This window comes from Musa acuminata, chromosome BXJ1-10 (genome assembly GCF_036884655.1).
Source record: "Musa acuminata AAA Group cultivar baxijiao chromosome BXJ1-10, Cavendish_Baxijiao_AAA, whole genome shotgun sequence".
NCBI classification, from domain to species: domain Eukaryota; kingdom Viridiplantae; phylum Streptophyta; class Magnoliopsida; order Zingiberales; family Musaceae; genus Musa; species Musa acuminata.
Genome location: NC_088336.1, coordinates 25,552,922 through 25,580,884, shown reverse-complemented (window position 1 = coordinate 25,580,884; position 27,963 = coordinate 25,552,922). Strand labels below are relative to the sequence as shown.

General features: G+C 38.5%; 6 protein-coding genes across 6 annotated transcripts; 4 read left to right on the top strand and 2 right to left on the bottom strand.

Annotated features, from left to right (window-relative positions):
- The first annotated feature begins 644 nt into the window (after window positions 1–644).
- Window positions 645–5,836, top strand: LOC103968363 (signal recognition particle subunit SRP54, chloroplastic). Its single transcript, XM_009381537.3, has 15 exons — window positions 645–855; window positions 954–1,086; window positions 1,201–1,268; window positions 1,355–1,456; window positions 1,542–1,694; window positions 1,785–1,862; window positions 2,367–2,492; window positions 2,981–3,083; window positions 3,338–3,438; window positions 3,843–3,980; window positions 4,054–4,197; window positions 4,401–4,476; window positions 4,592–4,677; window positions 4,802–4,927; window positions 5,499–5,836. The coding sequence occupies exons 1-15, from the start codon at window positions 670–672 to the stop codon at window positions 5,604–5,606; spliced, it is 1,728 nt and encodes a 575-aa protein (XP_009379812.2). The 5' UTR covers window positions 645–669; the 3' UTR covers window positions 5,607–5,836.
- A 421-nt stretch (window positions 5,837–6,257) lies between these two features.
- On the top strand, window positions 6,258–8,603 carry LOC135595748 (small ribosomal subunit protein eS25-like). Its single transcript, XM_065087061.1, has 4 exons — window positions 6,258–6,390; window positions 6,473–6,547; window positions 6,636–6,770; window positions 8,292–8,603. Exons 1-4 carry the CDS (start codon window positions 6,388–6,390, stop codon window positions 8,403–8,405), a joined length of 327 nt encoding a protein of 108 aa, XP_064943133.1. The 5' UTR covers window positions 6,258–6,387; the 3' UTR covers window positions 8,406–8,603.
- A 78-nt stretch (window positions 8,604–8,681) lies between these two features.
- On the bottom strand, window positions 8,682–10,014 carry LOC103968362 (alpha carbonic anhydrase 1, chloroplastic). Its single transcript, XM_009381536.3, has 6 exons — window positions 9,879–10,014; window positions 9,581–9,789; window positions 9,391–9,500; window positions 9,224–9,326; window positions 8,982–9,149; window positions 8,682–8,896 (listed from the first exon to the last, which is right to left on the bottom strand). Exons 1-6 carry the CDS (start codon window positions 9,952–9,954, stop codon window positions 8,753–8,755), a joined length of 810 nt encoding a protein of 269 aa, XP_009379811.2. The 5' UTR covers window positions 9,955–10,014; the 3' UTR covers window positions 8,682–8,752.
- Window positions 10,015–14,083: 4,069 nt separating this feature from the next.
- LOC135595007 (uncharacterized) lies at window positions 14,084–14,789 on the top strand. The gene has a single exon (XM_065085510.1). The coding sequence runs from the start codon at window positions 14,140–14,142 to the stop codon at window positions 14,584–14,586; it is 447 nt and encodes a 148-aa protein (XP_064941582.1). The 5' UTR covers window positions 14,084–14,139; the 3' UTR covers window positions 14,587–14,789.
- An 815-nt stretch (window positions 14,790–15,604) lies between these two features.
- LOC103968358 (heme-binding-like protein At3g10130, chloroplastic) lies at window positions 15,605–18,380 on the bottom strand. The gene is made up of 8 exons (XM_009381532.2): window positions 18,100–18,380; window positions 17,933–18,022; window positions 17,772–17,842; window positions 16,800–16,901; window positions 16,596–16,700; window positions 16,345–16,480; window positions 15,937–16,046; window positions 15,605–15,841 (listed from the first exon to the last, which is right to left on the bottom strand). The coding sequence occupies exons 1-8, from the start codon at window positions 18,308–18,310 to the stop codon at window positions 15,770–15,772; spliced, it is 897 nt and encodes a 298-aa protein (XP_009379807.2). The 5' UTR covers window positions 18,311–18,380; the 3' UTR covers window positions 15,605–15,769.
- Window positions 18,381–19,204: 824 nt separating this feature from the next.
- Window positions 19,205–27,846, top strand: LOC135595747 (uncharacterized protein At5g03900, chloroplastic-like). Its single transcript, XM_065087050.1, has 13 exons — window positions 19,205–19,660; window positions 20,677–20,784; window positions 20,888–20,991; window positions 21,166–21,252; window positions 21,420–21,489; window positions 21,587–21,652; window positions 22,086–22,175; window positions 22,587–22,652; window positions 24,215–24,357; window positions 24,860–24,946; window positions 25,031–25,094; window positions 26,401–26,544; window positions 27,362–27,846. Exons 1-13 carry the CDS (start codon window positions 19,235–19,237, stop codon window positions 27,497–27,499), a joined length of 1,593 nt encoding a protein of 530 aa, XP_064943122.1. The 5' UTR covers window positions 19,205–19,234; the 3' UTR covers window positions 27,500–27,846.
- The last annotated feature ends 117 nt before the right edge of the window (window positions 27,847–27,963 follow it).

Below are 27,963 nucleotides of genomic sequence, written 5' to 3'. Positions count from 1 at the left end.
ATTGATTCTGTTGATAAAAATAAATATGATTAAATATTTTATTTTCATAAATAGAAAAATTTAATATAATTTTAAAAAATTAAAAAATATAAATGTTAAATATAATTAATTATATGAATATTTTATAATTAGTCTTTGAATAGTTTTGAATATTATTTTGAATTTTAAAAAATATATTTTAATCATGCACAGCACTCATTATGTTCTCTATTTTTAGAAAATAAAAGAGAACTAAAAAAAAATCTAAATTAGAGTCGAATTGAAAGGCAAAAGGCAAAGCAATTATGTTGACAGATCACCTTGAAAATATAAATTTGACACATTAATTCGTGGCATGTTTTGGTCAACATATACAGTAGGGAATAGAAATTAATATCTCTTTGCTCGCTAAATTGATATATATATATATATATATATATATGACCATTAAAATTATTTAAACAGTAAATGCTGGTACATTTATATAGTTATGTAACTCAATTGAATTATTGTCATACTGGTGTCACAACAAATATGGCCATATCATTTATATAACAATAAGAAAATAATGTTTTTGCATTTCTGAATTATGCAGGGGCTGCATTGTAAATATGCCCAAAAAGGCTTCGCCTTTTATTATATCCTCCATTATCCTGTCTCTTCTCGCCGTCCTTCGCTCCGTCTTCGGCCATGGAAGCCGTCTCCTTCTCGGCTTCCCCTTACCGCCATCTCTCCCTGTGCCCGCCATCTCTCCACTGTAGTGGAGCCTTTTGCGGCGCGAGGGTCGCTGGAAGGCCAAACCTTTCCTCCAATTCCTCTACTTCCTGGACCGGCTCGACCCTCTACCTCGGATCTTCCCGCAGGACTCTATTTACCGTAAGCTTGCCCCAAGTCCGAATTCGTGATACTGTTCCTTTCTTTCTTCGTCTTCATCTGCGTGACAGTGTCATGGTCACAAGATTTCTTAATCTCAGAGGGAACTTTGGGGTTGGATCAATTCAAAATCCGAACACGTTAGTAGAGGGAGATGTTTCACGGTGAGGGCAGAGATGTTTGGGCAGCTGACGACTGGCCTCGAGACGGCCTGGAACAAGCTTAGGGGTGTAGGTCTGCAAATCCATCCTCGCTTCTCTTCTTGGCTGCTTCCCCTTGCTTTAGATTCTTGATTTTCGTCACCGTTTACAGCATTTTCTTGAATCTGTTGCCAACAATATTTGGCAGATGTTTTGACGAAGGAGAACATAGCCGAACCAATGAGGGATATCAGGCGGGCTCTCCTGGAAGCGGATGTGAGTCGATGGCAACAACTTCAAGCAGAGGAGAGAGAACTCTTCTCTCATTTGATTGTATGACCTGATAACATACTGTTGTGTAGGTAAGCTTGCCGGTAGTGAGAAGGTTTGTGCAGTCTGTTAGCGACCAGGCTGTTGGTGCGGGCTTGATTCGAGGAGTGAGACCTGATCAACAGTTGGTGAAGGTAGCAATGAGTATAAAGCATTTATCTTATAGAATTATACAGGTTCCCTTGTACCATCTACCATCACGATGTGTATCTGATGCAGATTGTGCATGATGAACTCGTGAAACTGATGGGTGGAGAAGTGTCTGAACTGGTATTTGCAAAGTCTGGTCCGACGGTGATGTTACTAGCTGGTCTTCAAGGTGTCGGAAAGACTACTGTTTCTGCGAAGCTTGCTTTCTACTTGAAGAAATTGGTGCGATTTGAGGACCCTCTTGTTCTCCTTATTTTGTTTGGGTAAAATCTGCATGTCCTATTGATGCTAATTGAAAAGCACAGTTTTCAGGGTAAGAGCTGCATGTTGGTTGCTGCAGATGTTTACCGGCCTGCAGCTGTTGACCAACTTAAGATTTTGGGAGAGAAGGTAACCTACAACTTCTGGGTATAGTTTGCTTGTCTGAGAATAATATTTCTGGTGGTCTTGTTCATCGAGTCTGTACAAGCGTGAGTAGGGGCTGAGAATGTTGTATTCTGGTAAAATTTTTTGGTTCCTCTAGCCACTAGCAGAAAAGACCACTCTTTAAATTTAACTATGATTTACCTAGTGGTGGTAGTGTCCACAAAATATTCTGAAGTAAAGAGGTTTTTCTCTTAAACTTAACTATTTGATTTCTACTATCTTCGTAATTTAACCTATTTCCTGAACAACTTTTGTTCTTATTTCGAAGTAGCTATTTGTTTGTAGGAATCTTGAAATCTTCATCTTGAAAAACTATAGTATTAGATTTTTGTGCTAATCTTGGACATTTCATTCGTGAGCTTGCATGTTTGATTTATTTTTTCCATTTACTAATTTCTCTTGTGACATAACTAGGATCTACTGTCCTCTACTGTCATCTCCTTTATAATAAACAGTGAGCCTGTGCAGGTGGGTGTCCCTGTTTATGCAGAAGGCACAAATGTAAAACCTTCGGAAATAGCTAAGCACGGTCTTGAAGAGGCTAGGAAGAAGTCAATTGATGTGGTTATAGTGGATACTGCTGGAAGACTTCAGGTCTCATGACATCTTTATTTGTGATTGCTTTATTATTTTGGGTGTTTCTAGTAAATGTAATTATATATCTTTTTTATTTATGATAAGAAAGGAACCAAGGGGAGTTATGAGTATAATTTTGGTGTTGAAAAGAAAATTGGTATGATGAAAGATCTTTAATTTGAGGAGCATGATGATTTGCAAGAACCCTGTATAATTAGTAAAAGCAAACCTGAAGGAGAATGATAAATACACCCACCTTGAATCCTCAAAAATATATTATTGAAAAAATAACATAGCTAACTTAGGCACCATTTCCAAATAAATTTAGTCAAAACTTGTTGTCTTCATTTCAACTATTTAGAACTGTGACTTCACCACTCTTACATGCAACTACATCCTCATGTATCTTTCATATACAGAAAATTCAGAAGTTAACATGATATTCTTATATAACTGTTTGTCTTCATGATAAATTGTACTTTAGCTAAATTCTTTATTCAAATCAGATAGATAAAACAATGATGGATGAGTTGAAGGAAGTAAAGCAGGCATTGAATCCTACCGAAGTTCTGCTTGTAGTGGATGCAATGACTGGCCAGGAAGCTGCAGGTGGGCAAAAACTAGAGTTACTCTATCTGTTAACTTCTTTGCTGCATGCTTCAGTGATTTACTGTATGTTTTAAATATTGTTGAAGACCAATAAAACAAGTGTGCTTAGTAATGACTGTTTAATTGGGTAGCTTAATATGACTAGTTTGTATGAACTAGCTGCTTGCTATGATGATAAATTAGGAGGCCTGTTTACTAGATTGTGTTTCCTTTGTCTTGCCTACGTCTGTTTCCTTATCAACTCTTCTTTGCAGCCTTGGTCACAACATTCAATATTGAGATTGGTATTACTGGTGCAATACTAACAAAGTTGGATGGTGATTCTAGAGGTGGAGCAGCTTTGAGTGTTAGAGAGGTTTGACTTCTTAACATATTCTTGGGAAAGACTTTACCTTTTGGTTTGATGAGGTCATCTCATCTTTCAGTTTGAAACAGCTTTCTCTACATTTTTTGCTTAATAAATAGTGGTGCTATGGGCATCAGAAAGCTCTATGGAAATATTGAACTTTTACGTTCATAGGAAGGAAGACTCAGACAATTTTAGATCTTACTTTTTTAAAAATTAAACCATACCTTTAGATGCTAGAATGTCTGAATTTCTTGTATAACTAGTTTTAACTTAATATGGCATGATGACCACTTTTTTCTTTCTTCTTGGGATGTGTAATGACCTTTTTAAAATAATCTCATCATAATTCATTCATGCATGTTGTGGACCTTCTTTTGCTCTTATATAGCACTTTTTTTTGGCCGTTGCAGGTATCAGGAAGGCCTATTAAGCTTGTAGGACGAGGGGAGCGTATGGAAGATCTTGAACCTTTCTATCCTGATCGCATGGCAGGCCGCATATTAGGGATGGGTGATGTTCTTTCATTTGTGGAGAAGGCACAAGAAGTAGTAAGTATTTGTTATCTTCCAAAAATTTCCTTATCATGTGCAATTCTAAATAGTGAAAAAATCATGCTAGTAGATGCGACAAGAAGATGCTGAGGAACTACAAAAGAAGATCATGAGCGCAAAATTTGACTTCAATGACTTTTTAAAACAAACACGTGCTGTTGCACAAATGGGTTCTGTGAGCCGTGTCATCGGAATGATTCCAGGCATGGGGAAGGTACGCATGTTTAACTTCATAATGACTGAGTTTCCATTTGCTTCCTTAACTGAATTACATTTATGATTGGAGATGAAGCTACAAGAGGTCACTAAGAAATAATGGCCATTACTTTGTGTAAAGAAATCTTAAATTTTTGTATAAACTCATTTGTGGTGGATGATAAAACTGCAACTAACTTCCATGTCTCCTGTTTCAAAAAGGTTACTCCATCTCAAATTCGTGAAGCAGAGAAAAATCTGAAGATCATGGAGTCAATGATTAATGTGATGACCCCAGGTAGATATTTTCAGTGAGACTAGTGATAATTCTCGTTGTTTTCACGCCTTCATCTCTAACACCTATTATTTCACACCCAAAATCCTAAACCATGAACTTATAATTTAACACACAGAGGAACGGGAAAAGCCAGAGCTTCTAGCTGAGTCACCAGCTAGAAGGAAGAGAATTGCTACTGAGTCTGGAAAGACAGAGCAGCAGGTCTTTCTCGCATAGAGCTTCTGAACTCAGTTTTAATTAAAGATATTTAATGTTTTTTGCATTCTAAAGAGCATTGCATTATAAAATTTTACTGGGGTAATTTATAGAGCTTTCTGGTGCTTAGGTGAGTCAACTTGTTGCTCAACTATTCCAAATGCGTGTTCGAATGAAGAACTTATTGGGGGTCATGCAAGGAGGATCCATCCCAGCATTGAGCAACCTAGAGGAGTCACTGAAAGCAGAGCAAAAGGTACCTCTCACTGCCCTCTTGGAAGAAACTCATTGACAGATCCTCTAGACTGATTGATTTCCTAATGGTCATTGCCTTTTAGTAGTCTGTGTGATGCAGTAGAATGAAACCTCCCACTCTTATCATATGAGTTGAACAATCTCCTAACACTATGGATGTTCCATAACAAGCTTCAAGTCCTTATTACTAGTAATTATGCCTTAAGAATGATCGATCAGAAAAACTTTCTAAATAAAATGCAAAAAGAGTTTTGCCATAAAAAAAGCCTCTAACATGAGCATTTAGTAATCATCCCTATGTATGAAGATTTAATTTTCAGAAGCAATTTGGGTGCCTTCTGTGACCTGATATTTTTCACATGAAACCTGTTGCAAGTGTAAAAAATTTAGAGAGAACACCTAGGAAATAGCATATATATTACCATACTAGGAGGAAAAGTAGTGCATTGAGACCCTGATCTCCAAAATGGTGGAACTTGTTAACATAAATCTTGATGATTTTTAGTATGCAATGATCTGTTGCGGCCTATTATGTATGTGATGACCGGCTTCCTTATTATTTTCTCTAACAGGCACCTCCTGGCACTGCACGGAGGAGGAGACGATCGGAGCCGAGGAAACAGTTTGCAGACTCGGCATCAGCAAGACCCAGCCCTCGCGGATTCGGAAGCAAGAACTGAGAGTACTACCCTTCATGTGGAACCTTGCAGCCTTTCCCATGGCTCTTTCCATATCTGCAGGTTGACCTTCTAAACCTTCTGTGCTGTGGGAAGTCAAATCTGAGAATGTCATCTCCAAACTTAAGTGTTATTTTTTTCTTCTTGCGACTTCATAAACGATACATATAGCTGCTCAATCTGTAATGAGATTTATCTACCTTAATTGTTTCTAGAATAGTTTCTTTCTTTTAGATGAGAACATATGGTTCGATGAAGGAAATCTTCCCAAGCCAACTTCTGATCCATCAACTGTTCTTCCGAAACCTGCTCAACCTAAACAGTGAGTCATGTTGGGATAGCCCAAGCATAACCGGGGTTGTGTAGGCTTAGTTCTGGTTCAACCCTGGTTCAATCTAAATCAAATCCAAATAAAAAACCTACATCCTCACATATATGCATACATTTGTCTATGCATATAAATTAATCCTATTGATTCTTTAATTGTTATAAAAGCAATTAAAGCCCACTGTCATTTTTCACGGAGAGAGAGAGAGAGAGAGAGAGATGTCTCTCATTTAACAATGGACCGGTCTGGGCTTCGGCTGGACCGGTACTGGGTTTCGGGTTGATCTTGGTCTTAGGCTAGGCCTTGGGCTCGGTTCGGCGCACGTCAGCGCGAAGCGGGCGAAACCCTAAGCCGCGGAACCCTCTCCTTTTAAAGCCAACGACAAAGAACAGCATTCTCTCTCCTCATCAACTTGCGCCGCGACGATCTTTCTTCTCCGCGTTTGGATCCAGGGAGATGGTAAGCGTATCTCCATCTCCTCCTCATGTTAGATATTTTCGTTGGTTTGATTCGCTAATGGTTTCTGTGATCTGTGAGGCAGGCGCCCAAGAAGGACAAGGGTCCGGCCCCGTCCTCGAAGCCGGCCAAATCTGGTGGAGGCAAGCAGAAGAAGAAGGTACGGTGTGCTTGTAAGGTTAAATTTAGGGCCTTGGTTTTTTTACTTATTATCATGGTGCTCAAGTGATTTAGAATTTGGCTTGCAGAAGTGGAGCAAGGGGAAGCAGAAGGAGAAGGTAAACAACGCGGTCCTCTTTGACCAGGCGAACTACGATAAGATGCTGTCTGAAGTTCCCAAGTACAAGCAGATTACCCCTTCCGTGCTGTCCGAGCGATTGCGGGTAAAAGATCTCGACTTGATCTGGTTCATCCATTCGATGTTAAAGAAGCTTCTTAGAATTCTGCAGCAACCTCTCTTTTGGAAGTAGTTAACTGTTGGTTTGATTCTTTGAATGCAATCTCGTCTCTCTTTCTCTGCTAAATCCTTTAGCGCTACAACTATACGGTGATATGTTTGAATAGATGTGACGTGCCTTAAGTCTCAATTTTTGGTGAGTGTACATCAATATGACAAAAGTATGCACATCATGCAGTATGTAAATGTAGAGAGATCGGTCATTCCATTTTGAGACGAGATCAATTAGCCACTCTATAGATAAAAGATAGTTAATTGATGGAAGTACATAACTATAGTTTAGTTTATCCAAATTGTTGCCTTACTTTTCTTTAATCATTGGGTTAACTGCACTTGCTCGTGTGGTTGCTAGGATGTATGTTGACTTTTCGTGTGTACTTACTTAAAACATGTTATGATTAACCAATTACTTAGGGTTGATTTTGCTTTGCTCTACTAATTAAGTAAAATTTGTGTTGCATTGGTTCCATTGCTCATGCAGTATGTTCTTGGAAGAAATCAAGTGTCTGGTTTAAATTAAGGGATCAGATTTTTTTTCCATTAGCTTGAAATGTGCTGAAACAGGTTTTACTTTTTTTCCTAATGAGAGGAGAAAAAAGAATCAACTCGTTTGTGTTATACATGGGTTTGGTTAATTGTCATTAGTGCCTTCTCCCTTTTATTTAGGTATATATAGTTGCTTTGTTTTGGTAGCATTGATGCTCACGGAACTGATTTCTTTAGTTTATGTTCATAAAAATTGGAGCCTCTAATTTGGGAATCTATCTTTGAGCATAATTTTTACCTTTGTTGATCAATTTGTCCTTGGACATTAATCCATCTTCATAAATCTGGAGAAGGCAATGACAAGAACGTATTACCCAACCTTATGTGGATAGGCTTCAGTTATTTTCTTTTTCTTTTTGACGTCCTATGATTTGCAATCGTAATATATAATACCTAAGTATTTGGGTAACTGGTGTAACTCTTCGTTTTGGTATTCTGTGCGATTGAATATGTAGCTATTGTGGTTCATGAAACCTGTGTGAGATCTCTCTTTGCGACTGTAATAATTTCATTCTGGTCAGCACATTCCTTGCCTCAAACAAGTATTTTCTTGACTGGCACCTTTTTTGTGTATACACATGAAATACTGTGTGAAAATCAAATGTTTTCTTTTGAAATGCCTGGGTAAAATGTCATGATTGCCTTTTGTGCTTCTGCATCTTTGACATTGATATGGTTCATCCTTGAATTTCTATTTTCCGGCCCATGCAACTGTGGTTTAGGGTAGGTGATAGTAACTCTGTCATACTACTGTCTGCCTCTTTAATTATATCCATATTAGTATTTAGCATTATTATGATGATAAGAACTGAAGCTTCCTTCAAGATCCTCTTGGATACATGGGGTTTCTTGTTACGGTATGCATTATTATGACTTGAGCTTATGTCCTCTTTCTTTTCAGATTAATGGATCACTAGCAAGGAGGGCCATAAAGGATCTTATGGCAAGGGGTGCTATTCGGATGGTGTCTGCTCATGCAAGCCAACAAATCTACACTAGAGCCACCAATACTTGAGAGCAGCTTTGTCTCCCTTGATTCTCTAGCAATTGGTACTTATTTTCCACTTGGGTTATCGGATGTTTTCTCGGTAGTATTAACTATGTATGGCATTTAGTTTTTATTGCTTCATCAAGAACAAATCTCTTCTTTCAGAGTTGAACCTCATGTTCCCTATCGAGTTTGCTAGATAATATGTTTTGCCATTACAAGAAATCATTGCCTTGACCATACATTGTGTTGCTGCTTGGCTGCAATTTCCAGTTGCTTTCATCGAGCTGATCAAGAAAATTATTTGCTGTTGGTGGATTAGCCACCACAACAAATGCTTCTTATGCATGACCAGGAAACAGAGAACCACAGCATCAGCAAGACGGCCGCCGCTGCCTCTCATCGTAGAGCTGCACGGTCCGCCCGTTCAGCGGCTGCAACGGCCTCGAGTTACTCCGGTACTCTTCTTCCAGTGGCGCTTTCAGTGCGCTTGCTTGCTCCTCGCTCATCTCTCTCACCTGAAACGTCACACACGAAGAGGACACAGAAATCAACTGGTGAGATGCCAACTGAGCTTGATTCTTAATGTTCGTGTGTGTATACCTTGCCGAGGATGCTCCATATAACGTTCTCAGTGCATGGTGGTGTCGTGAGAGATCCAACGTATCTGTAGTACTTACGACTGTGGCGCTTCCACCATCTTGTACGAACAATACCAACTGGAACTTGTGCGCGTGCCCCCATAGCCAGCTCATCGATCTCCTTCCTCATCTGTGAATTAAGGTACTTTCGTCAGTAGATCACGAAGCAATGACAGCATCTTATTCCCCTCATCGCCGTTCTACCTGGATAAGGAACGCGTCCGGGTGGCCGTACCGGTACAGGATCGATACGACGGTGATGTCGCCGCCGTCGGTCTTGTGAACGAGGTGAAGCTCCACCGGAAACCTGTCGAGAGATTGGAACAATTACGTAACAGCAGCAGAAGAATCCATTAATCCAAAAGGCATACCGTTCTCCGTTGATGGTGTGCTCCGAAGGCGAATGCCAATGCATTTGTAGCAGGCTGTAGTTCTTCCCATCCACGGTCACTTTCCCTGCACCACCACCTTCATACCGTAGCTACAGGAAAAGGAGTTCGATCACCTGAACCATGCATGTCTCTCATTACTTGCTGAGGTTTCATCGATGGAGGAACAGACCTCGACGTTGAAACCATTGTCGATGAAGGTGGCGTTCGTGGGGACGTAGTCCCTGTCGAGTCCTTTCAGGTTCGGGTTATAGACCACGTCGTCCTTCACGATGTTGATTGGGGACTGGTGCTTTCCTGCAGAGCACAGCTTGAACTCTGAGCTTAAGCTTCCCCATTTCTCTGGTCCAGTTGCTCCACCGTATCCAAATCTAATGAAATCTGTCGAACACCGCAAGTTCCTGAGACTTGGCTATTATGAAGAGCTTGAGCTTCTTGAGCGCGACCTGCAGGAAGTTGAAGCCTCATACCATGGGCATATGCACAGGCCACAAGAAGGGACGCTATCTCCAGGGAAAACATGGCTTTCATGCAAGCCATTGCCATCTGTATCTCCTCTTCCTCCTCCACTTAGACAGGTAGAAGCAGCAGTCCATATAAAGAAGCAGAAGTTTGTGGTGATGGGTTGGGACGTTCTGCAATCCACGTTGGTACGCAGGACTTTGTGGTGTGATCCATTCTTCTACTGGTGACTCCTGTAAACATAATCTAAGACATCTACTTTTTGGCCTAATAGATCAGGCATGTCCATGATCTGACAGTGCTCTCATGCAGTGAGTTCTGATGGTATCAACAAGAAGAAAAAGAGGAGTTGAACTTTTCTAGCTGACCTAAAGAGTCCACTCGATGATCCTTTCTGAGAGCAAGCACTCTTCCCTTTTAGCTTCTCAGGATGTGAGACAAGATTCTTGAATGGGTTTGATGCCAAAAAGACATGCAATGGATCAATTTTAAGTATCTTTTCAAGCTGCAACAATGAAAGATCAAGGATCAACTATTAGCTGAAACCTAATCAAGAAAACACCACAAAACAAGACAAATAGCACTGGAATGAATATCTACATTGTTGTCTGAGGGAAGATATCTAATTGCATCATGTTTTGACCTATTGAATTTAGGAACTTTGCGAGTTGATCATTCATAACTCACATTTCCCTTTTTACAGAGAACAAGAATTGACCTTCAGCACACTTAATGTGCACATATGGAGCAAACAAACTGCTACTCTGGTGACTGAACCAAGAATTCTCCAAAAGAATGCATTCTCTTTAGAAAGAAAACATTAAGAATCATAAAATGGCACAAACATGGACAAGATGCCAAACTTCATCTCATCATTCACTTTACTCAAAAGCAAGTATGAGCGAAGATTCCAGTAAGAATCATGCACTTTCCAATATCTATCTATCTATTGCTAAGTAATCGAAAAGGGTCCCCATGAGGATGTAGCATACAAGTGTCAACTTCTTGCTGCATGATCTAAACTTCTTGCCTTCCTGCCTGCCTGCGTGCATTAATATCAACCTCAAGTGGCACTTTGTTTGACGGTGACAAACTGACGATGGTGTGAGACACTCATTGTTAGGTTTTCTTGCAAACCATATTACATTGTGGGGAATGGCAACATAGGAACAGGAAATTGACTTCATTATCGGCATCCTATTACGATGCTGCTATATCCTGCCTTCATCATATTGAGAGTTGATCCTGTTTCTTATATGTGTATGTATTTATGTATACATATTTAACTGTTGAAACGATCAAATTCAATTTGATGAGATAATTAATATATTAATTTTATTGAGTCAAAATAATTGACAGAAAATGTTTAAATCCTAATAAAAAAATAATATACTAATCAAGTCCGTATAAATCAATTTACTCATTCTTCAAAATCTAGTATTAAATATGATATTCTCATCAATATCCAACATAATGCAAAATCAAATCCTATTATATTAGGATGTGAGGCTCAATCAAATGATAGCTCTTTAGTCTCTAAATTGTTCTTAGTCGAATTTTTTTTATCACGTTTCGCGCTGATGATATTATTAATATATTAATTTTATTGATGCTAAACTATTAATTTATATTTTTAAAGTTTTAAATTAATGATAATATATTCATCAAATCTTTACAAATTAATTTTTTTTAAATTATAAAATAATTCGAATCAGTCCTCACAATTGGCAAAGAATATTTGTGACAAAGTCATTTTTTAACATCATCATCATAGTGGAGTTTTTTTTGTTTTTGTATCCTCAATCTTTCTATTTTGCACATTATTTCCTTGATCTTATTATCTATATGATAGACCTTGTAATCTTCTACTTAATTTCAACCCATGAAAGGTGCTTTTGACTTGTGATAGAAGGCTATTGGGATACAAATAAAACTTCTTCTAGAGGATGAACATAAAAGTTGGATGCAATTGCTTTATATAATAAAAAAAATAGAAAAGTGATAAAGTTTTACTATGATATGTCATACAGTGGAGTCATTTGGACTTGACATGAGGGAATAATATACACAAGTTAAATAAGTTAAATGTTAGGAGAGACCTTTTATATAAATGGCAAGAATCAGGAATTTATGTGGGAAAGCAAAATATTTGAGGACTAATATATATATATATATATATATATATATATATATATATATATATATATATATCTATATATATATATATGAAAAAATATAAAATATTTGGAAGGATATATGTATGCAAAATATAAATTCTTGGAGGAATATATATGCAACATTACAAATCAGAGGGACCAATAAATATTCTATTTCCAATCTATGAAGGAATTAATATATAAACTCGGAGGAATGAGTGAGCCGATTTCTGTAATAGTCTAAAGTTAATTAAATTATTAATCAACGTTTCTATTAATGTGACAAAAAATAACCAATCAATTCTCTCAGTTCACGGAGTGATGGCATCGAATTCATAAAGAGGTGACGGCTTCCTCCGTAGGTCGAGACAGGTATGTGCATGAAGCAAAGCGCAAAGACTCACTCACGCATGCCCATTGCTTCAGCTCAGATAGAGACCTCCTAGTTTGGGCGGCGCCGCCCCACTTCTTGAGACACTGCCTCGGCCACCGGCCAGACCTGTTAAATCTTGCGCTGCGCGTGCCATCTATTCTTCTTTGTTGCCTGATGCAACAACGAAGGTTGGAGACGTCGATCCGTCGTCATCCCCACCATCACCTTAACACGGAAAGATCTCGGTGGTGTGCGAAAAGGTGGTGGGGAAGATGAGCTCGGCGTGGGTCCAACTGATGCATGATGATGATCTAGAGTTCTCTACCTGAAATGATCAAGACAGGCAAGCAATAATTCCACTGTTGATTCATTTGGACGCCAGAAGAGGAAGAAGAAGATGATGACACGAACTAAAACACCTCCGATCCCTTCCACGTTCTCAGATATTTTGCGGACGAGAGGCATGCTACAACGATCATGCCGACAATGAAATCTAGAAGAAAGATGTCCCCTTGTTGTTCTCGGATATTTTGCAGACGTATTGTTTGTGATTTGGATCTTTGTCGTCGTCCTCTTCTCCCACTGCTCCTACTTTTCCCTTGACGACACGCCATTGTAAGCAAACAGATTCCTCTCTCCTTCCTGGTTAGGGAAGCATGCAAACTGTTCCATGGTTTCTTCTGGAGGACATGGCGACGTGGAGATGGACCCCTGCTGCCGACTGCCAAGAAAATGAGCATTAGCATTCGGCAGACGGCATGCAATGCAGGCTTCTCAGCCATGCGTAACCCTACCACCATGAATCATGCATGCCTTCCGTTTGTTGACCATCTAATAATGATCTCAGCTCAGCTCTCTCTTCTTGACGAGGCTGCGGGATTCAGGCGATTGGTTTGTCTGTTTGGAGCACAGTGTTCATGGACCACGTTGGGTGGGATTCCCCGAAGCAACAGAAGACGAAAGGAAAGATGAACTTGGCAGATGGATATCGGATATCACGATCACGCGCAGGAGGAAGAAAGAGAACAGTAGAGAGAATTACTTGGAAGTCTTATCTACAGTCACTGTCCTTTATTGCGTGTAGAAACACTAATATGCCATCTTCTTCATGAGATTTCAATCATCCACTATAGTTTCCTTAGTGAATTCTGGCTCTGTGACAGGACAAAAGCTACTGCACTTTTAGTAAGACCATGTTTTGGATGGGTAAATGGTAGAAGGGTTGGAAACATGTTCATGAAATGGAAGTCAACATCAGGGTTGACTGGTAAACCCTAGTGCCCGGTGTTCAAACCACTAGCCAAGCCTTTAGTGGTACATCTTGCCTCCGACCATCCTCACCACTACAAGTAATGGGAAGTTGATGGCAGCCCTCCACTCAATGGTGCATTTTGTCTTCAGACACACTAAAAGTGCAGCAGACTCCGATTAGTTTAATCCACACATCTCATGCTTGATCGCCATGCTTTGTAGGTGGAAGAATGCTTGGCCTTTTGTTCTTGTATGACTACGTTTGGAAGCATCCTGCACGCCCGCTGCCCACTTCACCATCCCAGAAAAAACAAATACTTCCGCTGGTGGGGTCTTCGTCAGGAGCTTTGTCCATGGCATTCCTCTGCAATATCTCGCCGAGGTAGGGTCATTTCTCCATGCATCTCCTTTTAAATACCGAGACTCGCCCTCCTCCTTCCAGCCTTAGGCCTTGATCCAACAGCCATTAGCCTTCACAGGAGTGTGAGCATGGGGAACTGCCTGGTTCTTCAGGAGAAGAAGGTGATCAGGATAGTGAAGATGGACGGAGAGATCCTTCGGTACCGATCGCCGATGAAGGTTCAGCAGGTGCTGGATGAGTTCCCCGGGCACGCAGTCTCCGACGCGCTTCCGGTGGTCACGTACTTGGATCCGGCGCTGTGTTTGAGACAGGGGCAGCTGTACTATCTTCTTCCACCGAAGAAGCCGGCGGCAGCGGTGGAGACCAGCGTCGGAGAGGAGGGGGTGATCAGAATCAAGCTGGTGATAACTAAGCAGCAGCTGAAGGACATGTTGAGCAAAGGAGGGGTGTCCCATGGTGACATGGTATCTTTTCTACGGGGACAAGGAGGCAGAAGTGGTGCAAGTGAGAAAGAGAGATCCATGGAGTGGAAGCCTACTCTGGAAAGCATACCAGAAGGCAATGATTTCTGCTAGGAATTGGGTTCTCCAACTAATTAGCTGAAGGATGATTTAGATCTGATAAGCTCATCATGTATACATACATACATATATATATATATATATATGCAATCATAGGAAGGGGTTCTCTTTCTCTTTTCTTCTCTCCCCGAACCAGAGAAGGCAAAGATAGCCCATGAAACACATACTGAGTTAATTCCAACTTTATCTCTCTCCAAGGTGTCTCCATGAAACGTGATGCAGGTTTTCTGCTTTCTTCTTTGGCCAATAAATCTATTAATCCAGGACAATTAATGTCAAGATAAATCCTATCAGTTCCAGATATATTTCCTAATCTCATCTAGTGTTTACTTGGAAGTGACAATCATGCTCATCCACTGTGGTTGATCTCATGGGGCTAATCGATTCAGATGATGAAACAAAGGATGTGGATCGTCATGTATTGATATCAATGTCAAACAGAGTGAAGCATTATTTTGATATATAAGCCTTTGAAAATGAGTTCTTAACCATATGTTAGTCTCATACAAAGAAGTTTAACATCATATCTTCTTGCTTATGTCCGAGGGAAGGTATTTCCAATCCAACATCATTAGCTGATCTGCAGAGTGCTACAGACACGATCCAACATCAAAAGCTTTTCTGCAGTGACTTCAGATCCAAATCTTAGCTCAGTGGAGCACTACAGAGGACATGACAGTAACTGGTAGATTCTGTTCATATCTTGTCCAATACAATAGTTGAGATTAGCACATTTGGATGTTACTATGCTCAAAGAATGAACTAACGATAAGGAGTAAACAAAAGAGTAAGGACAAATTTCTGTAGGTTAATGTTCCACTCAAAAGAATAAAAACAAAATAGAAAGGAAGTTGAAATGCATCATTTAGGAGATCATAGGAAATGATGTGATGCTCTTAAAGTTATTCCCCTGGATCTTCTTTGCAATCTTTGATGATAGATACAAAGTATCAGCTGTGAGCACCAATGAATATACTAATAGGAAAAGATGATGTGATTGGAACAAGGAGAATGCTTAAAGCGATTGAATCAATGATTCTTATAGCAACTCATGGCTTTAACATTTCTGATCATCCAAATGTATCTTTCTACACTTCTTTCTACTGCAACAGCTGACAAGACAGTGTGTTCATACATCATCTGTTCCATTTCCCTCAGAAAAATCATGTGTGTTCCACTAGGCTTTCCTTTCAACTTCCACTGCCACTTCGTTTCTACGGGTAAAAGGAAGCGTGAATGGGGGATTGAACTGCGGAATCACACGGAAAATGAATTCAGTATAAGAAACACTTCTTATATGTTAGTTTTTTTCTCAGAAGCAAAGGTAGGTCGGTCGAGTTCTACCTGTGCAACTTCCACTGATGCACCTTCTTTCACTTGGAACTCTGTATCACTTCTTAGAGCCTCACGTAATTTGGATTCTCTTTGCATAACATCTTCATCTGTAACAAAGCCTGATAGATGGAAAGATAGCATGCTGAGGATTACATGGTTTATCAAACTGTAACTCCATTGCATCTATCAACAAAAAGCAGGAAAAAGGAACCTTTCTTTGCTAAAGTAATGCACATTGGAATAGCAATTGATTTGATTGCTTAAACAAAGTTTCTTCTTTGGACATCCCAATAATCCATAGGATTTCTAGACCAAAGTACAGCACCCATAGATTTGTTTGTTGAGTTCTTGACAACAAACATATAACATGCTGCATGTCTGTTCATTATTTCTGTGATCTCATTAATTTTCACACACCTGAGAAGGCAGCAACTGCTACTATTTTCTTTGGCACCTCTTTGATGCTTACTGATGGATCTTTGGGCATTGGCAAGTTAGAACCGTATTTGGATGGCATGACAAATGACATCTGCCACTTATCCTGATTGGGTGACTGATCCACAAACATATTACGCTTAATCAATAACCTTCCATACAGTAAAGTCTAATGAAACATGCAAAAAGAAGCAGATACTACAGAGTGAAAACTGAATGACACTAGAACTTGCCTTGTTTGTGATCACAGGGGTTGTCATATCCATCTTCACTCCATCAGACTGCGATTTGCGGGTATAAACAGGAGTGGTCATTTCCATTTGCTCGCTTGTAATATTCTGCAAAAATAATGATGTTGGATTTAGATTCAAGTTCAACTTCAAAGTAATCCACAGGAGCTTCTTTCTAGGACAGAAGCAGAGAAGAGCTTCATGTACCTTACCAAATAGGTATGCTGCTAGGACATTGAATGCTTGTGATGAGCCATTGAAATCAAACCCAGTCTTCCCTGGCATTGTTGTCTCGGCAATGAAATAAGACTGTCGGGCACATTCACAACCATTTATCAGTATGAACTATCAAGAAACACAATAGGGAATCACAATAATCTACCCAATTTACCATGAACAAATAATAATGCTAACAGAAACATGAAAAATTTAGCAAGATTCTACACGACATTCCAGCTTTTCTTCGTCATCCTTCTCTTCTTTTATTGTTCTTAATACAGAGGGAAAAAAATCTTTGGCACTTTCGCCTGTTGTGGTGTAATCAATCGGTTAAGCTCATCGATAATTTATTCCAAGGAAATCAAGGTGGCTTTTTTTTGGCTAAATCAGCATTTACTTGCATGTTTTCTTCAAGCTGAAAAAATAACAAGTTTCACACTGTCAACTCCAAACACACAGCAGAGCCTGAATTTGAAGTCCATTACCTTCAGTAGTTCATAAAATTCACTACTTTAACACACTCTGCTGCTAATTTTAAGAGATACTCCTCCCAAGTCTTAAGCTTTCCCTCAATCTTGCTTTTCCTGATCAATTTCTCGATTTCATGTCTTGTGTTAATCGATATCATTAACCATGCTGAAAGATTCAATCTTTACAAATGTTAGGTGACATTTTCTCCTGAAAGTTTCTGGCTGCTAACATCAACAACTATTAGTCCTCCCAACACCCTAAGACCCCCCTTTTGAACCTCAAACTTCTATCTTTATAAGCTGTGCTGAAAGCCTCTACCTTTGTCGACGAAAGAACAACAATTATGCTTACAAGTCCCTGGAACTAATACGAAGAGCAATCGTGACATCTTAAACAAAAAATTCAGATTAAATTCCTACAGAAAAGAAGAACAAATGAAACATTCAGGGAGTATTATCAAAACAAAAGAGACCTCTGTGGATATCTTACCTCGACTTCTCTAATCTCGTACTCGTTCGTCCGCTTCAAGACCCGGAATTTGACTGTTTCAAGATCCGGAACTTCCCATTCAAGAAGAAAGCAAGGAGAAAAGTTAGAACTGAATATGGGGACGGCATGAAATCAAGAAGAAACCAAACAAGAAGAGCTACCTGACATCAGAGCCTCCTCGAGATTCCGAGCTTCAAATCTCCTCCGCGGAAAAGCGTACTTTGCGGTTTCCGACGCCAATTCCACCAAATCTGCCACCGTAAACAATGATTCAATCACACAACAAAATCTCTCGGGAACTCCGTTCCTAAAATCTCTCGATCCTTACACCGCTGAGAGACGGCCGAGGCCTGGGAAGCGAGGGCGAGTACGAGAGAGATCCGAGTCTCCCATGCCGACGGGCTCCTCCGCGCCGCGGTACCGCTTCGCTCTGCCGAGGCCATGACGATGGTCGACGACCGCGAGGACGACGGGCTCCGGTGTCTAGGAGATTTAGAGATGGAGGTGACGATGGTGTAGGGTTTCCACAGCGTAGCCATGTGCTCTTTCTTCTCCTCCTCCTCCTCCTCCGATCATGTCTACATCGACCGAATCAAGATCTCTTTTTTTTTCCCCGGTGCTACGGAGTCCTCTGTCAGGAATTATTGTGGTTCGCGTTCGTTAATCTGGTTAGTTCTCATGAATCTATGTAAAACACACGTGGCGACTTCTAAGTCGTGGAGAAAACATGAACATTAACATGTAATGAATTGGGTTAAGTAATTTCTTAATTTTCTTTGGGCAAAATTCCAAGTCTTTTATTTTCCCACGCAGCACTTTCCTTTTACTTTATTCATAGAGTCTTTTATTTTCTAAAAAGATAAATATTATTCTTATCTTTTATCTCATCATAATTATCTCATTATCCTTATTTTTCCAACATTGCTTGTGCCTCCTTTCCAAGTTACTACTTTGATCGAGCGACAATAAGGGGTAAAAGAGAATAAGGGCTTGCTCTTTCAACACGGGGGATCTAAAATCTAAAAGGTGGAGAGGATTGAGGAAGGAGAAGGAAGGTAAGAGTTTTGTTGGGCTTTTGCAATACTTTAACAACAATAGATAAAAGCTTTAACAATGATAGCGATAGAGAGAGCGATAAATAAGGATATAATGATAATGATAAATAAAGGATAGAAAGTGGAGGTGATGATCATAGGACTTGATAAAAAATAATTTTATAATTTAAAAAAAAATAAGAAATGCTTTTTAAAGAATTACATGAGAAAAAGTAAAAATTTAAAGAGTAATATTTGGGAATGTATATATATCTTTTATTTTTTTGTTATATGTATTTACCCCATATTTTTCCCCATATACATACGTACACGATAACAGAGAGCGTTTTCTTTTTCTTTTTATGAGATAAAAAAAAGAAATGGCAGATTTTTATTTGAGGACCAAACCCGAGCCCTAATCGCTGACCCATGGCTTCCTTCTCCATCTCCCCTTCCTCGTCCTCATCCTTCACCTCGAGATCTCGCTGCCTCTGCTCCAAGCCCCGCCCCTCCAAGCCCTTCCTCCTCCTCCTCGCCTCCCCCTACCGTACCGCTCTCTCTTCTTCCTTCCCCTCCTCGGTGCGTGTCCGCATCGCCCTCAGATGCCCGAGCCTTAGGGTTCCTCCGTCTTCGTCCATCCGCGCCAGCGTGCAGGTTCCGGAGGGAATCCGGCCGGGGAGCGGGGTGGAGACGGACAAGCTGCCCTCCGATGTGCGCGACCGCGCCGTGGAGGCCGTGGATTATTACGGTGGGAGGGTCACGATTGGAGATGTGGCGAGCAAGACTGGGCTTAAGCTGAACGAAGCTGAGAGAGCTCTGCAGGCACTCGCTGCGGATACTGGTGGATTCTTGGAGGTGACGACACTTTCCTTCCTCGTCACGAATTGTGTCGGTTTCGTCTTGGATTAGTTCAGTTCAACATTTTTTCTACCCATAGCTCTTTTTCTATCAAGGTTTTGAATATTATACCTCTTTTCTCAAACTCTTACTAAAATTTCGGGTGGTTGGTACTTAAGCTAATTACCAGTAATTTTCTCTTTCTTTCATTTCTTGTTTTAGAGTTTAGTTCGAAAAAGAAAATACGTTGAGGTTATGATTTTGAGTGTCAAACTCTGTGGCCTAGTATGGACTCAATTCATGGAATATATAAAAATAAATATCAATTGTAATGATGATGATAGATGAACTTCTATAGTGGAGCGATGGCTTATTATTTGACATTGGAAACTATATCTAGCACCTTTAGTAATTGAGGGGTTCAAATAGCTGCTACAGAAGCTGGGAGCAGGATGAGGAAGGAATTACTGCTGTATATTGCATAAGTGGACAACTGACTACCAAGACTATGATGGAGGTCGATCAGTACTGGGGACCTAATGTCTGATGCTAATATAAATTGCAGAAGGATAAAATAATAAAAAAGTTAATTACAGGAAATTGAGAACAAATGGAAATTATCCACATTTCTGTGTTTCCAAATCTAAGGTCTTTACATGTCAAACTCATTTCTTGGTTTCTGTAAGTTTAAATGCTAAAAAAACAGGGGTAACATGTGAAGAGCCTGACGACCTTAGACACCTATTTGCAAATGGAGGAGCAATATAATGATCTACTAGCTGATTGCATGCTTTGTTAGTAGGGATACTATTGTAAATATACCAATGAGAATAAGATGGTATGTTGCAGAGTGGACGAGAACTAAGCTTACCTATCTTGTTTTATTCTCTTCTCGTCTTACTTCAGGCTAAAACACCAATAAAGGGATTTCATGCTCATATAGAAGAATGACTATTGTATATAGCTCTGTCATCTAATTTGTTGAAGTTGTTAAACTTATCATCGAATTAATTATTTTGAGATACTGTTTGTAGGTTTCAGATGAAGGTGATGTTCTTTATGCTTTCCCAAAGGATTATCGCTCAAATCTTGCTGCAAAATCTTTTAGGATGAAAGTTGAACCTTTTATAAACAAAATGAAGGTATTGCAAGGGAAATGCACATTTTTCTCAACTTCTTCTTGATTAACAAATCTCTAGAGTTGTTTTCAGCTAGTGCATTTAAACAGTTCAATGTTGCTTGCAGGCAGCAGCAGCATATCTAATCAGAGTTTCCTTTGGCACTGCACTTATTGCCTCGATAGTCCTTGTATATACAACAATCATTGTGCTTATTTCTTCTAGTCGGAGGTTTTGTGCTCTATCATTATTCAATATAGCATTTTTTTAGAAATCCTTTTTAGACTTTTATACATGTTGCTACCAACTGGTTGATAGCTTGGTTTGTCTGGATTAATTCTTTTATGATGATTTTCTCTCCTTTGTTTCCCTTGATAAAACCTCTAACATCCTCATTGGTTACAGTGACACCGAAGACAATCGTGGTAGACGAGGAGGAAGATCATATGGCTCTGACTTCGCTGTTATCTTTCATCCGACTGATTTGTTCTGGTAATTTCTTGATATCCAACAGAAAATTGAACTGTTCTCTCAAATGAATGAATGTATTTCAGAAACATGTTCACCAGAAACAAGATCTTTCTACTTGGATACACATGCAGATGCATGTATTTAGTTCTTACTGTAGTCTCTAATATGTATGAGGGTACTATGTGCAGGTACTGGGATATAAATTACTACCGGAGGCGGCAGATGAAGAAAGATGGTGGAATGAACTTTGTTGAATCTGTAATAAGAAAGGGTTGATTGATTTGTTCATGCCCTGAGCATCTCCAAGTTGTTTGTCTGTTACAGGTGCTGTACATAATCTTATTTATGTTTGTAGGTTTTCTCATTTGTATTTGGTGATGGGGATCCAAATCAAGGACTTGAAGAAGAGAGGTGGAAGCTGGTAATTTTATTACACTTACTGTTTCCATCTGTGTCATGAGCTTACCCTCTACATACATTTTTATTCTTTTGACTAGTGTTTGATCTAACCAAGTTAGCACAGATTTATGACATAAACAAGTACATGATGAATCTAACAAGCAGGATAATTCTCAGTTCCTTAAAAATCTAGGCTGCAAGTTGTCTGAGCAATAAAATATTTTTAAATATTTGCTTAGCATCCATCTGGAATAGTCTGAAAAAATGCCCTGGTCCGGTTTTTCTTTATGTATTAGTAGATGATGTCTTCGGTGAGACACTTTTTTATTTGAAAAGTAGAATAATTTACCTGGAATATTCTAGTTTATAATGACAATTGTTTGTGTTTTATGCTTTTTGTTCTGCTGATCTAATAATCAAAGAGGCTGTTTCACATAATCTCTGTTATTGGCCAGATAGGACAATATATTTCCTCAAATGGTGGTGTTGTTGCAGCAGAAGAACTCGCTCCATATCTTGATGTACCACCTATTGAAGAAACACAGGTATTCTTTTTAGCTTATATAGTTTTTTCTCTTTGCAAAGGAGAATAAGGTGTTAGAAACCTAAGGTTGGTCATGCTGTTGTGTATATGAATATGATAATAGTTGTTCTTGGGTGATCTTTCGATAAAAAAGCAAGAATATTTTCAATTACCTAGTCATGATTTTATCGTTACCAATTTGGACTGGAATCCTGGGATATTTTAACAGGTTGTATGCTCTTTACTTCTGTTACGCACATGTACATATATATCAATTTGTTTTTTTATTTTCATTGTATAGTTGCTTATTAGATATTTATATGGTAAGCAATCATCTCTGAGGATTTTGTGTTGTGTTTGTGATCAACTGAACCATTGTGGTGTGGGTGCTTTCATGCCAATTAATTGTTTCTTAATCACTTGTGAATGACAGGATGATGAATCATTTGTCCTACCTGTACTCTTGCGGTTTCAGGGGTATCCAGAAGTGGATGACCAGGTCTTTGATCTTGCATTTCTTTTTCATTGTTATATAGTTATAAGATGCCCCTGAAATTTTTAGTTGATTTAATGAAACAGGTAAATATAATGATCAAACTATGCAAATGGTTATCTTCTGGTCGTTAGTTTCTTGATTATACTTGCACAGTGCCTGGCCTACATATTGTTAGTGCAGAAGATGTTCTTTTTTGAAACTCGGGGAGGTGGTTCCATGAAACTTTGGTGCTGATAAAAGAAAATAGTAATCTTGCATTTGAACTTTTTTTTAAAAAAAAATCTCAAATTTTCAGATCAAATGCTTCCAATTGAATGGCTTTAGATATTGTTTCTTGTAAGAAATAATTATTAGGTTTATTGAAGCGCTAAGCCTGTTCATCTTTGCTAGTTGGGCGAGGTAAGTGAGCCATCTGAATTGAGCTTAAGCTACTTTAGAGGGCTTCCATCTAATATAACATATCAAAATAGCAAATGACCCATGGGAGAACAAACAAATTATTTGGTGAGAACATTAATCTAAATATTTGGTGAGAATGTTAATCAACAGCAACATTCCATAAATTGGAAAGAATATTGGCAAACCTTGTGGAAAGTGCATATATGCACTATCGTAAGAGTTAAGTAACCCCTCACATGTTGCCTTGTTTTACTACCAAGTTCCAATGCCACAAGCTTATCCTCATTGCCTCACTAGTAGCCCGGTCATGGATTGGGCACCATTCTCCTCCTCGAAGTGTAGCCAATCTGCTTGATTGGAACAAAATGATTAACGTGTAGAAAAGAAAGACCTAAAATTTCATGTAGCTAGAAGAGGTGAAATGATTAATGTTAGTGGTACGATGTGAGGTAGAGGAAGATCTAAAAAGATTTTAATAGGAACTACAAATAAAGATTTAAGCACTCTGGATTTAATTAAACATATGATTTTTTACGGAATTCAATGGCGACAAAAGATCCATGTAGCTAATCCCAAATAGTCGGGGCATACGAATTTGTTGTTGTTGTGTAGAAAAGAAAGAATGTGATGGAAAATCCACAAGAGATATTAGAGATTTTAGTTCTCTTGGTGTAGTGAAGGAGAAGAAGAGCTGAAGTAGTTCTCTCCTACAGGGAAAAGATTTCTCATTTGCAGGAGGGAGGGTGATCGGGAAAGATTTTCTCACGCACTTCAGATATAGGAGAAAACTCTCCCTTTATTAAGAGAGAGTGGAGAAAACATTGGGAGCAAGCTATCCCTACCACTCATGAATCTCTCAATCTGCAGTTACCCAAAAGAATCAAGCACACATGACAAAGCACCAAGGCGAAATTTTTAAAGGTTTTTAAAGTTCATAAACTTTTAAATAAAAAAAGAGGTCTAAAGACAATACTGCTGTTTTTTAAGAATCTTGGTTTTGATAATCACAGGCAACTTGGAATATTTGTAATAGTGTAATACAAGATATATGTATTGTTAGGAGAATCATCATATCTTGCTTTGGTTGTTTGAATGAGAAGAATAATACAAAGTTGTTACTTGTTTTTGGAGTCTATTCTTCACTAATATGTATACTACTTGAGCAGGGCAACATACTTTATCGGTTTCCATCATTGCAACGAACTGCTTCATCTCAAAGAGCTGGTAGAAAGGAGTATGTTGGCAAAAGGTGGACTGAGTGGGTTAATGGTGTTGAGAAATATTTTGAGGAGAAGAAGTGGCTATTCAGGTCTGCATTCTTATGTAAAATTGCAATAGGTTTTCATTTCAGTTATGGCATCAATACCAAGTTGTATTCCATGTCTTTAAGTTGATTGCTTGGTTTCTATGCCTCTATATCTTATGATGTCTTTTAATTCATTAAATATTGATATTATGCATGCCAAACTGTTTTCATGGGAACATGGATTCAATGCTCACATAGGTGCATGTGCCAGGTATACCAGTGAAATTAGGAAATTATAGCATTTTTCATTCTTGGTCTTGTTATGCATTCTCTGCTACAAAACAATTGCCAAACAACTTTTATTCCCGTGGTTAAATTGGCATTAATTTATAAAATTACTCCTCGAATCTTGCTTTCGGTTCTTAACTTCTTTTTAGCTATTTGCTTACAGTTAATTATACCTGGACCTTTTCAATGTGGGTATAAGAATAATCTCTGTCCTTCAGCATGGCTTTTCACTTAGCAAGATTGTATTTTCTTATAAGGTTAGTCTTTGTTTTTGCAGTAAAACAGGGGCTTCAGAGAAAGCAATGGTTATAGGTTTGGGAGCACTTAATTTTTTTGGAATCATTGTCCTTGGTAGCATGCTAAAGTACCAAATCTTATCCTTTTTCTGATATGTCCTTTCATTATCACATGTATTTACTTAATTGACACTTCATTTCTGTATTTGAAGGGAAATATCTGTTGCGCCTGGTGGACTGGTTTCTTTTGTTTCCCAGTTATTTCCTCTACTACAGGTCCCCCTTGTTTTCTGAACTGATAAATCTTTATCTCGTTAACTTGCTTTAAGTTTTGCATTCATGCTATAAACTTATATGTGTAGAGGATTTATTAGTCATAAACAGGGTTCCAAATGCTGGTCCAACACCAGTTTTGACAACCTGTAGAGCTGGTGCGATAAAAAGATACTAAGTGGTAGACCAAGATGCACTGTCAGGTTTCTCAGGTTTTCCTGAAAAAGAAATAATAAAAGAAAATGAGCAGTATACCAAATGATATGGTCCGTTACTTGTGATTTGTCAGACTTGTAAAAAATGGATGGACCAGTATTTAAAAGAAATGGTCATATGAGTGTGACATTGGATCTATATGCTCCAGGTTCTGGTGGAAAATTAGTGTTTATATTGTAAGCACCACATGAAGCAGTGGTTTATTTTTGTTACAATTATCAACTTTTTTTCCCAGTTACAATTATCTAACATGATATTGGATTTATCGGTTTATTACTGGTCTTTCACAATTCACAGTTACCATGCAATCAGTAGGTGTTTTGAATCACTGGTTCTTTGTTCTGATTCATTGAATCTGGTGTTTCAGATTTGTGAGTTCATCTCATGAGCTTGGAAAAAACAATATAGTAGTTATAAAAAAGCAAATTGACCATTGACCGTGACATCTGATAACTGGTCAGATCAGGTCAACCGGTTGACTGTGGGTTTAATAAAAGAAAATAAATATATATTATATAAGAAAACAAATTATAAGAAATTAATAACGATATAGAAACTCATGATATCTCAAACATTAAGACTATATAACAATTAATATCTTATGAAAAATCAAATTAAATCATAAGACCATCCTTAAGTGTTAAAGATGAATCAATTAAAATGGAGAGCACATTTTCTGAACGGACCAATATGAATACTCGGCTTGTTACTGCTGTGAGAGAGTTAAAGATGAAACAGAAGATGTCTACTGTTAAACAATCAAATGTGAATTAAAATAACAATTGACTTTGTGTTTCTCTATAACTTACAATTAAAATCAGATAAGCAATTTAAAATCCAGTGAAATTAAATAGATTTAGATCGATGTGATGAAGTCACCACATAGCTACTGTTAAGTGTTAAACAATTACAAATGTCATAGTTATTTGATCATTTCTAGTTTGGTATTAAATCATCTTGAAATTTTCATTTGATACAGCTGTCTTTGCCTGGTAGCATTCATTTATCTTGTACTTCACTTGTCATGTCATATTTGTAATAATATCTTGTCTCTGCATTATTTCACTTGCTGATGTAGGATATTTCTTTGCAGATATATGCTTCATCTTTTTTCGCAATACCTTTATTTAGATGGTTCCTGCTGCTGAAGACTAACAAAGATATTGAGAAGAGGAATGGAGCCAGGAAACAGCGAGCACAGATACTTGATTTGCCAGATCCATCTTTAAGAAGAAAGGTAATAATAAATTAGAGATTCTTCTTTCAAATTTCATTTGTGGATAGTTTACTCACATGCACCTTCTTTCCTTCTGGATTCAGCAACCTTTGTAAGTGTCTTTCATGATTGTGTAAAAATGGCAGTCTGAACTCTTGAGTGACCAATTTGATTATTCTCCTTTCTCAAGCCCTATGAGACATTCAGGTCCTTTGATAGTTGAATCTTAAGTAATAGAAGTACAAGATAATCAAACCAATTATTTCCTTTCTTATGATGGAATAGGAAAGCAGGGGGGAGTGGGAGGGAAGAAAGGAATTTGATTTGAACTTTTTCTAGCAATTGCTTTTATCAAATTGGCAGTATTCACCCAATGCATTGTAATTTATTGAGTTGTTGGGTGAGGTGGTGAGGTCAGTCCACTGCTGCTAGGGAGGAGGCCATACTTTTTTTTCGTTTTATTTTTGTGTGTTTCTTCTAAAGGGACCATGATTTCCCATAGTGGACTAGTGGATCCCAATCAAGATTGACTTATGAGAATAGGAGTGCGTATTTTTTGGAATCTTGTTATATTAAAATTTGATAAGAATACCCCACATGAGTAATAGTGCTCTCTATGGCACCAGTTACTACAGCAAGATATGCTAGTTTCTGCTTCTCGTGTCCATCTTAGGACAGCCTGTGGACTGCTTTAGTAATAATAGAGGATGAAGCTTTTGGTAATAATTGAGCAACCTTTTGTGGCTCTTTTAAAGCTTATGTTACATTATGCTACATTTGTCATATATGTATATGCTCATGTTTCAACCTTTGTAACATATCTTGCTTAAATGTTCAGTTGCTGAATGCTCGAGATATGGCACGGCGAACGGTAATAAGTTCGGACAGGATAGTCTATACTACCGAGAAGGATTTCTTGGACCAAGATTATGAGACTAGAGATTGGGACGAGAGATTTAGAGAACTTGAAAAATGAGACTGACGAAGCAAGAGATTGTTCCCGCGTGATTCTGTATATTGCAGCATGTTCTTCTTGTTGCTGTTCTTTCTCCACCTAGGAAGACTGCAATTACTCTCGGCATTGCCAGTTAAATTAATTGTCAACATGAAATTGAAGCTTATCCTGCAACAGGCCTTCCCTCTGTTTCTATCATTCCAGTGGGGATGGCTTTTAATTTGGAAATTTGTTCATAGCGTTACATTGTATGTTGCAACTTCCAATTGATGCTGCATCACTTTTTTTTACCGCAAAATACATTTGTATATATTGTTAATCATATGCTAAAGCAATATTTATATCGAAAAGCTTATAATTTGTTGTCATCTTAGATTTAAGATGAGATGTGCATGGATATGCCAAAATGTGAGCTCAATATTTATACTCAGGCTATTACTTCGGCTGGGCATCATGTGTATATACTCATGTAATGTTTTCTTCAC

Coding starts and splice junctions, on each gene's coding strand:
- LOC103968362 (XM_009381536.3), bottom strand. CDS start 9,954: ATGGCAATGGCTTGCATGAAAGCCATGTTTTCCCTGGAGATAGCGTCC. Junction 9,327..9,390: donor CACACCATCAACGGAGAACG/GTATGCCTTTTG, acceptor ATCTCTCGACAG/GTTTCCGGTGGAGCTTCACC. Junction 9,150..9,223: donor CGGACGCGTTCCTTATCCAG/GTAGAACGGCGA, acceptor CTTAATTCACAG/ATGAGGAAGGAGATCGATGA.
- LOC135595747 (XM_065087050.1), top strand. CDS start 19,235: ATGGCTTCCTTCTCCATCTCCCCTTCCTCGTCCTCATCCTTCACCTCG. Junction 20,785..20,887: donor CTTTTATAAACAAAATGAAG/GTATTGCAAGGG, acceptor TGTTGCTTGCAG/GCAGCAGCAGCATATCTAAT. Junction 22,653..24,214: donor ATCCAGAAGTGGATGACCAG/GTCTTTGATCTT, acceptor CTACTTGAGCAG/GGCAACATACTTTATCGGTT.
- LOC135595007 (XM_065085510.1), top strand. CDS start 14,140: ATGGGGAACTGCCTGGTTCTTCAGGAGAAGAAGGTGATCAGGATAGTG.
- LOC103968358 (XM_009381532.2), bottom strand. CDS start 18,310: ATGGCTACGCTGTGGAAACCCTACACCATCGTCACCTCCATCTCTAAA. Junction 16,902..17,771: donor ACGAGATTAGAGAAGTCGAG/GTAAGATATCCA, acceptor TGTGCCCGACAG/TCTTATTTCATTGCCGAGAC. Junction 16,047..16,344: donor AGCAGTTGCTGCCTTCTCAG/GTGTGTGAAAAT, acceptor TCCATCTATCAG/GCTTTGTTACAGATGAAGAT.
- LOC103968363 (XM_009381537.3), top strand. CDS start 670: ATGGAAGCCGTCTCCTTCTCGGCTTCCCCTTACCGCCATCTCTCCCTG. Junction 2,493..2,980: donor ATACTGCTGGAAGACTTCAG/GTCTCATGACAT, acceptor TATTCAAATCAG/ATAGATAAAACAATGATGGA. Junction 3,439..3,842: donor CAGCTTTGAGTGTTAGAGAG/GTTTGACTTCTT, acceptor TGGCCGTTGCAG/GTATCAGGAAGGCCTATTAA.
- LOC135595748 (XM_065087061.1), top strand. Junction 6,548..6,635: donor GAGGCAAGCAGAAGAAGAAG/GTACGGTGTGCT, acceptor TTTGGCTTGCAG/AAGTGGAGCAAGGGGAAGCA. Junction 6,771..8,291: donor TGCTGTCCGAGCGATTGCGG/GTAAAAGATCTC, acceptor CTTTCTTTTCAG/ATTAATGGATCACTAGCAAG.